This window comes from Hibiscus syriacus, unplaced genomic scaffold (assembly GCF_006381635.1).
Source record: "Hibiscus syriacus cultivar Baekdansim isolate YM2019G1 unplaced genomic scaffold, ASM638163v2 tig00112249_pilon, whole genome shotgun sequence".
NCBI classification, from domain to species: domain Eukaryota; kingdom Viridiplantae; phylum Streptophyta; class Magnoliopsida; order Malvales; family Malvaceae; genus Hibiscus; species Hibiscus syriacus.
Window position 1 is genome coordinate 1,878,896 of NW_024063281.1, and position 12,150 is coordinate 1,891,045.

A 12,150-nucleotide genomic window follows, 5' to 3' on the forward strand; every position below is an offset into this window, starting at 1 on the left:
ACTTCTAGTTGTTCTCCAAGACGAACAGCGATGATTCACGATAGGAGGCCGACTGGGCTTGGATCGAACGAGGGAGACGTTTCGATTGGTGCGTGCGGCGTTGGCCACGACGACCGAGAGACCACAAAGTTCGATGGTGAACGACGACGGAATTGAAACAGTTTTGGGGGAGTTTTTTTTACTTGTTTTTAGGGATTAAAATTTGATTTGGGGAAAAAGAATTTGGGATTTTAAAATCCTCACCAGGCTTAAAATATATTTCGAATATAATATTATCAATTATAATAACCTAGCTTAGTGGTAGGGTATGGGTTATTAACGCAGGGGTCACGGGTTTGAGTCCCTTCTTATTCCCAAACTCAATTTTTTTTTTCAAATTTATTCTCATATTATTTCATTCAAAATAAAAAAGGGAAAACACACATAAGGTCCTCAAACTCATTGGGAGTCGCTATTTTGATTTCAAGCTTTGATCGGAATTCATTAAAGTCCTGAACAACTTCCTCATTTTTTATACAAAAACTTTAAAATTTCTTAAAAGTTCCATTTTTGTCCTTATTATGCCAGATAAAATTATGGCCCTAAAATCGAGGTGTGACATTTCGCTAGCCGTATCCCTCACATTTACCGATCTACCATTTGTTTATCAAGAATGTCATGAACCATGTCCTCATTATGTCTGTTAGCCTCCGGTTTGAGGGCCTTACATACCATCAAGTCTTATTCAATATCAATAATATTGGGCTAAAATTGAATATGTTTGGAGTTAGGTGACTAAAATATAAATATATTGATACTTGGGTTATCAATAGAATGTAATTTACTGAAAAAGAAGCATAAGCAGAAATTTCTAAAGTAGGTTAAAAGGTTTCAAGGGTCCACACGCACATGGATAGCCCAAATTTCAAGACATATTTTGCTGCGTTTGTCTCAACCACACAATCCATTCTCTTTCATGGAGTCTTCTTCTTTTTCCTGCTATTCTTTCCATGATTGAGAGACTTGAACGAATACATTTATGAAAGTCGGTTAAAATGTTTTTCAAATGAGATGATTTCAAGGGTCCACGCGCTCATGTATTAGCCAGCGCTTCCCATTAATAAAAAGGATACAAAAGATGATGAAGCATTATATCCAAATTTCAATCAAGATATAATTTGTCTCAACCCATACCCTTCCATGGCGTCTTCTTCCTCCTCCTCTTCTCCTCAAACAGAAACATGCCTTAACTTCATCACTCATCTCCTCACAGCTTTGAAAGACAGGGTAATGAATGTCATCTTCCGTAAAGAAACACCGAGAAAAGGCGAGCAACATTCGCAAGCACTTCCTCAAGCAATCGGTTCATCTTCCTCCTCTTCCCATGAAAGGAACCATCAAGTTTTTTTGAGCTTTAGAGGCGAGGACACGCGCCTTAACTTCACTGCTCATCTACTCAAAGCTTTGGAAGACAGAGGAGTATCTGTTTTCTTCGACGAAAAGGATCTGGAAAAAGGGAAGGAATATTTTTCACGAGCACTTTCTAAAGCAATTGCAGCCTCAGAAATCTCATTAATTGTTTTATCTAAAGACTATGCTTCTTCGAACTCATGCCTGGATGAACTCTTCCACACCATGGATCGCAAGCGCAAGTATGGAAGAACTGTTATTCCCATATTTTACCATGTTGATCCTTCTCATGTGAGAAATTTTGTTGGGCGTTTTAAGACATGCTTCGAAAAGCATGAGAAAAGCAGGCCAGTTGACCAGATGAGGCGATGGAAAGCTGCCTTCGCTGAAGTCGGTGAAATACCAGGATGGCATATAAAAGGAGGCAAAGTCGATAGGTAAACTATACTTATTTTTCTCGTATTCTTATATCTGACTTATCTCTGTTTCTTGATTTTATACATGATTATATGTATATTGATGTTCTGCTAGACCTGAAACTGAGTACATTCGGGAGATTGTCGACGATGTTTCAAAAAAATTGATGAATAAGAGGTCTAGAAATGTTTCTGAAGAAATGGTTGGGATAGATGATCAGAAACAGGCAATTTTGGGTCTGATTGAGCAAAAAGACAGTCGGATAATAGGACTCTGGGGAATGGGTGGTATAGGCAAAACTACCCTAGCTGATGCTGTCTACAACAAAATCTTAGTAGACTTTAAACGTGGTTTCTTTCTCTTAAATGTTAGTGAGAAAATTAAAAAGCAAGGAAGGGAGTCTTTACGAAATGAACTTCTTTCCAAACTATTAAGCGAGAAAGAAATTCGTATAGACACCCTTTCAATAGGATCTCCTTACCAAGAGAGGCTGAATAATGTAAGAGTAGCCGCTGTCTTCGATGATGTTAGTCACCCAGACCAGATAGATTTTATGGGTGTTAAACATTTTGGTCATGGAAGTAAAATCATTGTAACATCTAGAGATAGACATGTACTCAAGAATGTAGGAGTTGACAAAATATATGAGGTAAAGAAGCTGGATGTGGACGACTCTCTTCAACTTTTCTCTACGTTTGCATTTAAACAGTTCAATCCTGATCCAGATTTTCGAGATCTGTCGAACAAGTTTTTAGAATATGCCCAAGGAAATCCACTTGCTCTCAAAGTTTTGGGTTCTGAACTACATAAAAAATCTAGAAAAGAGTGGGAAAGTGAGATGCATAAGCTAAAGGAGTACGGCCAGCCAGAAATTTCCCAAGTTTTGAAGAGTAGCTTTGACGGGTTGGATGAGCTAGAAAAGAATATATTTCTTGATATAGCATGCTTCTTTAATGGGGAACCTATGAAAAATGTAGAAAAAATTCTAAGCTGCTTGTATAAGGGTGCAGTCAGTGGAATAAGCAACTTGGTCGACAAGCATCTACTTGATATATCGCCTATTAAAGATATCCCTGTACATGAAAGGCTTGGAAAGGCAGAAGAGTTCAGAAAGCGCTTCAAAGAGTACCACCGGTTAAAAAATCATGGTTGACAACTAGGCGTTGTAGGGTCATAGGGGCCGGAATAACCAACTTCCTCGATCAATCTATTTCTATGCATGATATGCTTGCAGAGATGGGCAAGAAGATTGTTCGCCAAGAATCTAAAGATCCAGGAAATCGCAGCAGGTTATGGATTCTCGAAGACGTGTCTCAAGTGCTCCTGCATAACAAAGTAAGCTCTAACTGTATTTATATTCATTTCTATATGAATTTGTGAAGTTAATTGCATTATAAATCCTCAAAATATGACCCTCATTTTAAATCGGTCACTATGAATTTTGAACATTCTAAATTCATCCTGAAACTATGATCCTCGTTTTAAATTAGTCCTCAAACTTTTGAACATTCCAATAACATCCCTTAAATCACTTAAAAGTTTGGGGTTGAAATTAAAACATTCAAAAGTTTGGGAACTAATATAGAATTAGGGCCACAGTTTAGGGATGAAATTAGAATGATTAAAAGTTTAGAGTTCAATTTCGAATAAGAGTTATAGTTTAGGGATGAAACTAGAATGTTCGAAAGTTTGAGGATTAATTTAGAATGAGGACCATAGTTTGAGGACGTTTAGTGAAATTAACTCAATTTGTGCGATTTTAATTAGAATTTATATCTGGTGTATTGTCTATGTAAATTCAATTAATTATGCATTGTTAAAATGTTAGTTATCTGTATTTTTTTTGGAGTTTATATTTAATGTATTGATCCTGTATTTTTTATACACTTTAAGTGGGCGAACTAAATTATGACACACTGGGTAAACTACATTAGATACCACCGAACTTTAGTTGTTATATCGTTTATACCACTAAACTTTCAATTTTGCTAATTATAGCACCGAACTTTGATTTTCGTTTCAATTATATCACTGAGCCATTAAATAGTTAACGGCGGTTGTAGACGTAGACACCTCAACAAAACGATGTCGTTTTGATTCGGTTGTTAACGATTTAACGGCCCAGTGATATAATTGAAACGAAAAATCAAAGTCCAGTACTATAATTTGCAAAATTGAAAGTTTAGTGATATAAATGATACAACGCCTAAAGTGACTTCATTTTTAGTTGAGTGTCATCATTTAATTCATTAAAAAGGTGTATGCTCATAAATTTTTTTAACGAGTGATGTAATGGAATGATTATAAATTTTTCTATGCTAATATTTGATAAATTGTTTTTGTTGTTAGGGGACCGACCGAATTGAAGGAATGAAGTTAGATATGTCTGAAATTGATAATCTAAAGTTTTTCTCTTCTGTTTTTGAGAAGATGCATAGTCTTAGATATATCAATTTCTATTTCCCTCCATTTAGTGTTGGGAAGTACAAGAAGCTGCATGCAGACCAAGTTGGTATTTTATATCTTCCTGATGAACTAAGGTTTCTTCATTGGGAGTATTACCCATTTAAATATTTATCATCAAGTTTTAATCCAAAGAATCTTCTTGTGTTGAAATTATCACATGGCGACATAGAACAACTTTGGAACGAAGATAATCATCAGGTGAGTGAATTTATACATGGTCAATACATCAGATATTATTTTATTTTGTTCTTTTCATTTTCATTATCGCCCGAAGTAGACAAGTGATACAGCTATTTTCATTGCACAGGGTCTTGCTAATTTAAGGGAAATTGACCTTTCTCATTGTAAGAATTTAAGAAAGATTCCTACTCTGTTGGGGGCGATCCACCTTGAAATCCTTTGCTGTAAGGGATGTGAAAATTTGGTTGAACTTCCTTGCCTCAGTCATTTGTCATCCCTTAAAAGAGTAGAGTTCCAGGGATGTCATAAACTCAAGAAATTTCCGGAGGTCCCAGATCATCTCTCGTTGCACTGTTTAGAAGAAACAAGTATAGAAGAAGTTCCTGATTCAATTGAGCATCTGGTTCGTCTTAGAAAGCTGTGTTTGAGAAACTCGAGTGTTAAAAATGTGTCGAAGAATATTTTGAAGTTGGAATCCCTTCATTGTCTGGACCTTAGTCATTGCCCAATCACCAAATTTCCAGAAATCCCAAGAAGCTTAAAAGAATTATACTTATCTGGCACCCAAATTGAGCAAGTGTCCCTGTCTTTCCACTCTTTAAGTATTCTTCAATACTTGGATATGAGGGGCTCAAGTATTCAAAAGCTACAATGCAATATTGACATCTCTGGTTCGAATGAGATTTCAACAATTGAGGTGCCCTCATCGATCTTAAGCCTTGGATATTTGAAAATTGATTACTGCAAGAGTCTCGAATTACTCTCAGAGCTCCCACCATATCTACGGTACTTGGACGCACATGGCTGCACATCATTAGAAAAGGTATCCTTCACAGATCAAAATCAGCATCTGTATGAACCATTTTCTTTTGATGTTGATGATGACTTTTTCATGATATTCTCTAATTGTTTGAGCTTGAATCAAGATTCAATTGATAACATTGTGGCAAATGCCGCACTCAAAATTGGATCCATAGCAGAGAAATGGGTTAAGAAAAATGTTTATGGTCCAAGAAGATTGATTTGCTGTTTCCCTGGAAACGATATTTCAACAAGCTTGTTTGAGTATCAGAGCATGAATTCTTCATTAATTTTGAAGATAGACCCCAACAGGTGTAGTGGTGGGAGCAGATACTTGGTGTTTTCTATCTGCCTTGTGGCTGATCTCACGCATGCCTCAAAATGCTGTCATTTTGAATGTAAATTTAAATTGACAACCTCCGGTGGTCGTTGCTACTGTTCTAGCTGTGGGTGGTTCAATGAACTAGATTTTCAGAAAAAGCGTCGGTACGTGGGTGATCACGTGTTGATTCTTTTTAGCGGTAATATGATTAAAAAAGACGAAGGTTATGAGGAGGCTTCATTTGAATTCTACAGTGACGAAGAGGGTTATCAGGTGGAGAAATGTGGTGTTCATGTATCTTTTGTTGATGCCGAGTGTGTTGAGGAAGTTTATGCTACAATGGAGAAGAAGCGGATTGAGGACCTGAATTGGAGGAGAGAGAATACTTATGAAAAATACCGTCCAAATGGATAGGTGAGGAGTTTCATTTTCTTTAGTTGAATTATACGAGGTGATTATAAGGTAGTATCTTTTCATAAATTTTCTTAACCTATTGATAACGCTCGCATTTTAACAATCTTTGATTATTTTTTTATTTTCTACCGAATTCTTAATATCCATAATCCATCATCGTTATAACAAATCTTACATGATAATCCACGTGTATTTTACCAAGTAAACTTGTCAATTCTCATATATTTATAATAACCCCAAGTCTATTCTTGCCAGAATAAAACAAGCCAAGACAAGCAAAGTGTCATTGCCATTTTCTCTCTTTTGCTTCAATAACAAAATCAGTATTCTATCATGGCTTCTTCTTCCTCTTCTCCTCCAATGAAGCATCAAGTTTTCTTGAGCTTTAGGGGTGAAGACACACGTCTCAACTTCACTATTCATCTACTCGAAGCTTTGAAAGCCAAGGGACTTGATGTCTTCTTCGACGAAGAAAAATTGGGAAGAGGAGTGGAGCTTTCACCAGCACTTTCTCGAGCAATTGCAGCCTCAAGACTCTCCTTGATCATTTTATCTAAAGATTATGCATCTTCAAAATCATGCTCGACATAACTCTGTGACATCATGGACCACAAGAGCACTCGTGGTCAAATTGTTCTTCCCATCTTTTACCATTTTGATCCTTCCCATGTCCATAATATTGGTGGCCATTTTAAGAAATCCTTTCAAAAGCATGAATCAGATAGGACAATTGATGAAGTGAAACGATGGAAAGCTGCCTCTGTTGAGGCCGGAAAATTGAAAGGGTGGCATATAAAAGGAGGTGAATTCAACAGGTAACTGTATGTGTCTATATATATACAGTCCTTATCTTCTTTATTTGACTTAGCTCTGTTTTTAGATTCCATATATGTTTTTGTTTGATTATTTGGCAGACCCGAAACCGAGCACATCAAGAATATTGTTGAATATGTTATATAAAAGTTGATGAAGCATCAAGTTTTCTTGAGCTTCAGAGGTGGACACAGGCCTTGACCTCACCGCTCATCTACTAAAAGCTTTGGAAGAAGCGGGAATAGATGTCTTCTCCAAGAAAGGGGAACAAGTTTTTCTGCCAAATCTCTCGATGATTGTTTTGTCAGTCAACTATGCTTCTTCAATATCATGCTTGGACAATCAAGGACAAATAGTTGGGAGAACAAGTTTTTTCTGCCAAATCCCACGTGCGAAGTTTTGGTGGGAGTTTCAAAGCTTCCTTTGATGACCATGAATCAAAAGGGCTGCATCAAGTACAACAATGGAAAAAGGCATTAGCTAAAGTTGGAAAACCAAAAGGGTGGCATATAGGAGGAAAATTCGTCTGGTGACTATCATTACATATAGATATGCCCTCAATAGGATCCAGTTTTATCCATGAGAGGCTCCACAATAAAAGAGTAATCATTTTCCTTGATGACGTTGATGACTCGGATCAAATAGCATGGATGGGTATTAAACATTTTGGTGATAGAAGTAAAATCATGGTAACATCCGGAGATAAACAAGTGCTGAACAATGCCGGAGCCGGCAATAGTATGCATGATGTGAGAAAGTTAAATGAGGAGGATTCTCTTCAACCTTTTTCTACTTTTGCATTTAAGCAATTGACTCCTGCTGCTCATTTTCTAGATCTATCCTACAACTTGCTCTAAGAGTTTTGGGTTCTAAATTATCTTAAAAGTCTGAAAGCGAGGTCGATAAACTAAAGCCCTCCAAGATTTTTAATTGCATCATTCTATGTCTTCGTAAATTAAAATCTTAAATTATAAACACTAAGTTAGTATTTATAGGTAATAGGGATATGGTTTAGGATTTAGGGTTTATAATTTAGAGTTATAAGTTAGGGTAGAGTTATAGAATGATGCAATTGAGCAACTTCGAGGGTTAAATTGATGTAAAAATACAATTGAGCCTTACATGGTACTGTTTGACCCAAAGAAAACGGGCCAAATTTTGGCTAAAATATATTATCCAATCAAAATTATTAAGCTTAATTCACTTTTAGGTTTCTAAAATGTATTTCAAATTGAATTTGTGTTTAAAGTATTTTTTTTGTAAAAATTATATATATCTATTTTTTTACATTATATTTTTAAATGTATATCGTTAAAAAATCTGTTAAGTAACACTTACAACATTAATTTTTCAAAATAAATAAATAAATAATATTTTATTTTTTTAAGCAAATCAACAAAAAATCATAAATGTGGTGTATATCGCTTAACGTTCTTTTTATAACGATAAATATCTAAAAGTGTAACAGAAAAATATTAAGCAAAAACTTATTTTTTATCAAAGATTTCTTTAGATGTTAAAATTTAATTTGAAGTATAATTTATGTACTTAATTTTGAATTAAGCCAAATTATTATTCAAACCCATACTCCTTGTTAGGCCTGTAAATGAACTGAACGTTCAGCGAACCGTTCATGAACCGTGCGGCGGGAAGTTCGTTTATGTGCGTTTATTTATTAAATGAACGAACATGAACAAGATTTTGTGTTTGTTTAATTAAATGAACGAACATGATCATAGGTCTCGTTCGCTCATTTACGTTCGTGAACGTTCGGTTATGTTTGTTTATGTTCGTTCGGTTATGTTCGTTCGGTTATGTTCGTTTATGTTCATTCATTTATGTTTAACCCAATCTTCTTTAATCAATTTTGGTGACCAATTTGTAAGTATCTTAAAAATATTAATTAATCTGATATTCTGATGACCAATTCCATAATTAACCCAATTTTATTTGAAAATTAAATCTACTATGTTAACCCGTGAGGCACCTCACACCTATATTCATTTTCCCCTTTTTTTTCCCAAACCCTAGTGTTCACTAGAGAGTGGAGACGATCGCTGAAAGCTTCAAAACAAGTTATATTATAGTGCAATCTAAAATTTTACAGGTATGCTTTCATCTATTTCTCTATTTTATTTGCCTTAATAGTTGATATGTAAAGTAATTGCGGGTATCTTCACATCTAAAACTCAAGAAAACATCATACTTCTTTTTAGAAATATATGGGAAGATAAAGATAACAATCGGAAGTATATGAGCATCAGTAAAGAGAAAAATATATATAGTGGAGTAGACTTTAGGTACATTAAAATTTTGAATGGTGGTTTAGCAATAATATCAGTTACGATATGTAGCATCGAAGGGATTTTGGATCTATTTTATTGCCTTGTAGTCCAATTTGTACCGTTCGAAATCTTCATGTTGTTAAATTTTCTACTCTGCCAACGGAAATGACCATTATTAACAAACCTCACTAAAGTTTGACATTGATATCACAAAACTTTTAGCCGACGAATTTATTAGAATAACGTAGTAGAAAATTATTGTTCATATGTAATCATGGACCACTAAGATAAATGTTATATCGTTAAATTAAAGTCGTGTGAATCATTTAATATATTTAAAAGATCGATCGAAATATTTGATATCTTCAAACATTTCATCACTGCTAATAAGCTCTTACGCTATTTATCACTGTAGATTTGGTTGATTTGCATTGTCGACTATTTTTCATGAAAGAACAATGGAAGGTAGGGTTTCCAACGTTTATGTTCGTTTATATTCGTGTTCATTTATGTTCGTGTTCGTTTATGTTCGTGTTCGTTTATATTCGTTTATTTATTAAATGAACGAACATGAACAAATTATATTCCTTAATAAACGAACATGAACAAAAAAAAATTTGTTCGTTTATGTTCGTGTTCGTTTATGTTCGTTTATTTATTAAATGAACGAACATGAACATACCTCCGTTCGTCTGCGTTCCGTTCGCTTACAATCCTACTCCTTGTTTCTCTTTTCGCTTGCTTACTTCACTGAAACCGAAAGGAAAATATCGGGATGAGAAGATGGCTGCCGGCGAGCGCACCGTTTTGCAGTTTAACGCTTCGTCAACGGCGAGTTTGCGGCGAAGGTTCATCCGCTCGTCATATTTAGCATCTGCAATTGTTACGTGAGGCGTCCAGACTAAGCGGAGCGCGTCCTCTGCTCCGTACTCCCGGACGGCACCGTGGATATCCGTAACTCCTAAGCTGTTCCTCATACGGAGTCCGCTGAACAGGTCTCTTAATGTTTTTTTTTTCCTTCGAAAATTTTGTAATTTTTTTTGGTTTAATTTGGCTAAAGAACTGTTTAGCTTGCAACTAAATGTGGATGCTTAATGCTATTTTTAGTTAACATTATTAGGATAATAGCTGAAACTAAAGGGGGGAAAACGAGATTAAGGATGCCAATATTAGGTGTTCTTTGTACGTTGAATTTATTTCTAAGTACTTAATAGTTTTAGAATTACAATGAATAAAGGGTAGGCTTCTATCATAGATATCATATGATTAGCTTGGTTTGAAATAATTTCATGATAACATGAAGACTTAGTATGAGTTGTGCGTGCTTATCTTGTCTAGTTTTGAATTTCCGGTGAGGTTCGCTTTTTTTGTAGCTATGGAATCGAGCTTAGCAGACTTGAATTGGTGAATTTTGTACCGAATTCGAAGATATTTGAGAACATGATTTGGTATAATATGACAAGTGATTAAGTCTTTACATTGCCTGACTAGGTGAAGATGGAATCATTTCATGTTTTTATCGGTTTTGGTAATTTTTCAATTTGGTATGTTTGCAGGTTGCTCTGGATATCGAATACCATCATAATATGTTACTCTCCCACCAAAAAGTGAATCCTAAAGAAGTTATTGTCGGATGGTAATTCTCATCTTTCTACGAGTTTTCTTGTTTCTCTTGGAAAAGAAAAATCAACGGTTCTTGAAGCTCGTCGGTAATATTTATTTCTTATGCAAATCAAAGACTAGTTGTATTTAAATCATCCCTTGTATATGTTCTTTCTTCCGTTGTCGCAATTGATTGACTGCCAAATGCGAGCCTGTATATGCCCATGTTAGTAGCAACTTAGTTATTAGTTTTGTGTGACTTGTCAGGTATTCAACTGGGCATGGAGTCACAGGCGGGAAGTGCACTGATCCATGATTTTTATTCTAGAGAAGTACCTAACCCTGTACATTTGACAGCGGATACAGGGTTCAGGAACGGAGAGGGTACCGTAAAGGCTTACGTTTCTGTCAATTTAGCTCTTGGAGACCGACAACTTGCCGCTCAATTTCAAGAAATTCCTCTTGATCTGCATACGGTTGAAGCTGAGCGAGTTGGATGTATGTATACACAGACTATGATACAATATTGTTTACATTAATATACTGTTTGTTCTCTCTTTCTCTTAAAGAAACACAAACACATGCGTTCGGACTTAAGCATAGTCCTCCAACATCTCCACTCTTACATCTATAGTGCGTTCAGGATAGATGAACGTTATGCAACGTAATCGAGAATATTTTGCTTTGGTACAATCTAATCATGTAAATATGTTGCAAAAACAGTCGACATCCTCAAGACAACAGCGGTCGACAAACTTCCAAATGATTTGGAAGGGATGGAAGTCACAATGCAAAGGCTATCGACTTTGATAGACGATGTCTACAAATATGTCGACCATGTTGTGGTATGTAATCTAACTCCATCTTCAGTATTTTATTGTCAGCTGCTGTCTTACATAACATTTTTATTTTCATTCTCAGGAACGGCGAGTTCCTGCCGATAACAACATAGGTAGATTTATACGAGATACGGTATCTTCCCTACCTAAACTATCCCCTCCAGCTTTTGACAAGCTCATGAATGGGAGCCTACAGGTAAGATGAAAGTCTGCCCTCATTCCAAGTTAATTTTTAGTACCGATGGTCAATGGTCCCGAAACGATGTAATTCATAATCACGTTCCGAGTCGTCGAAATTGCCGATTAGTTTCTAATTTACTTTTAACTAATAACCCTGATTTTTAACCACTTATTTCTAGTCCCGAGTCGTCGAAATTGCCGATTAGTTTCTAATTTACTTTTAACTAATAAACCTGTTTTTTAACCACTTATTTATAATATATTGATTGATTAATTCCGACAGAATATTACATAGTATTACTTTAGTGAGTCTAATTTAACACCTGTTCTTAATAACTTTCTACTTTTCTGAAAAATTCGTGTGTAATTAATGGACACTATAACTATACATTTGGGACCAAATGGAATTACATCATTACGGCATAGAAACAATAACTAAAAA

At 35.5% G+C, this 12,150-nt stretch overlaps 1 protein-coding gene and 1 pseudogene across 1 annotated transcript; both read left to right on the forward strand.

Moving 5' to 3' along the window:
- Window positions 1-1,049: 1,049 nt before the first annotated feature.
- Window positions 1,050-7,844, forward strand: LOC120176608 (disease resistance-like protein DSC1). Its single transcript, XM_039183007.1, has 7 exons — window positions 1,050-1,826; window positions 1,921-2,954; window positions 2,999-3,141; window positions 4,156-4,470; window positions 4,580-5,989; window positions 6,245-6,804; window positions 6,904-7,844. Exons 1-5 carry the CDS (start codon window positions 1,180-1,182, stop codon window positions 5,987-5,989), a joined length of 3,549 nt encoding a protein of 1,182 aa, XP_039038938.1. The 5' UTR covers window positions 1,050-1,179; the 3' UTR covers window positions 6,245-6,804; window positions 6,904-7,844.
- Window positions 7,845-9,870: 2,026 nt separating this feature from the next.
- Window positions 9,871-11,914, forward strand: LOC120176611 (annotated as a pseudogene).
- The last annotated feature ends 236 nt before the right edge of the window (window positions 11,915-12,150 follow it).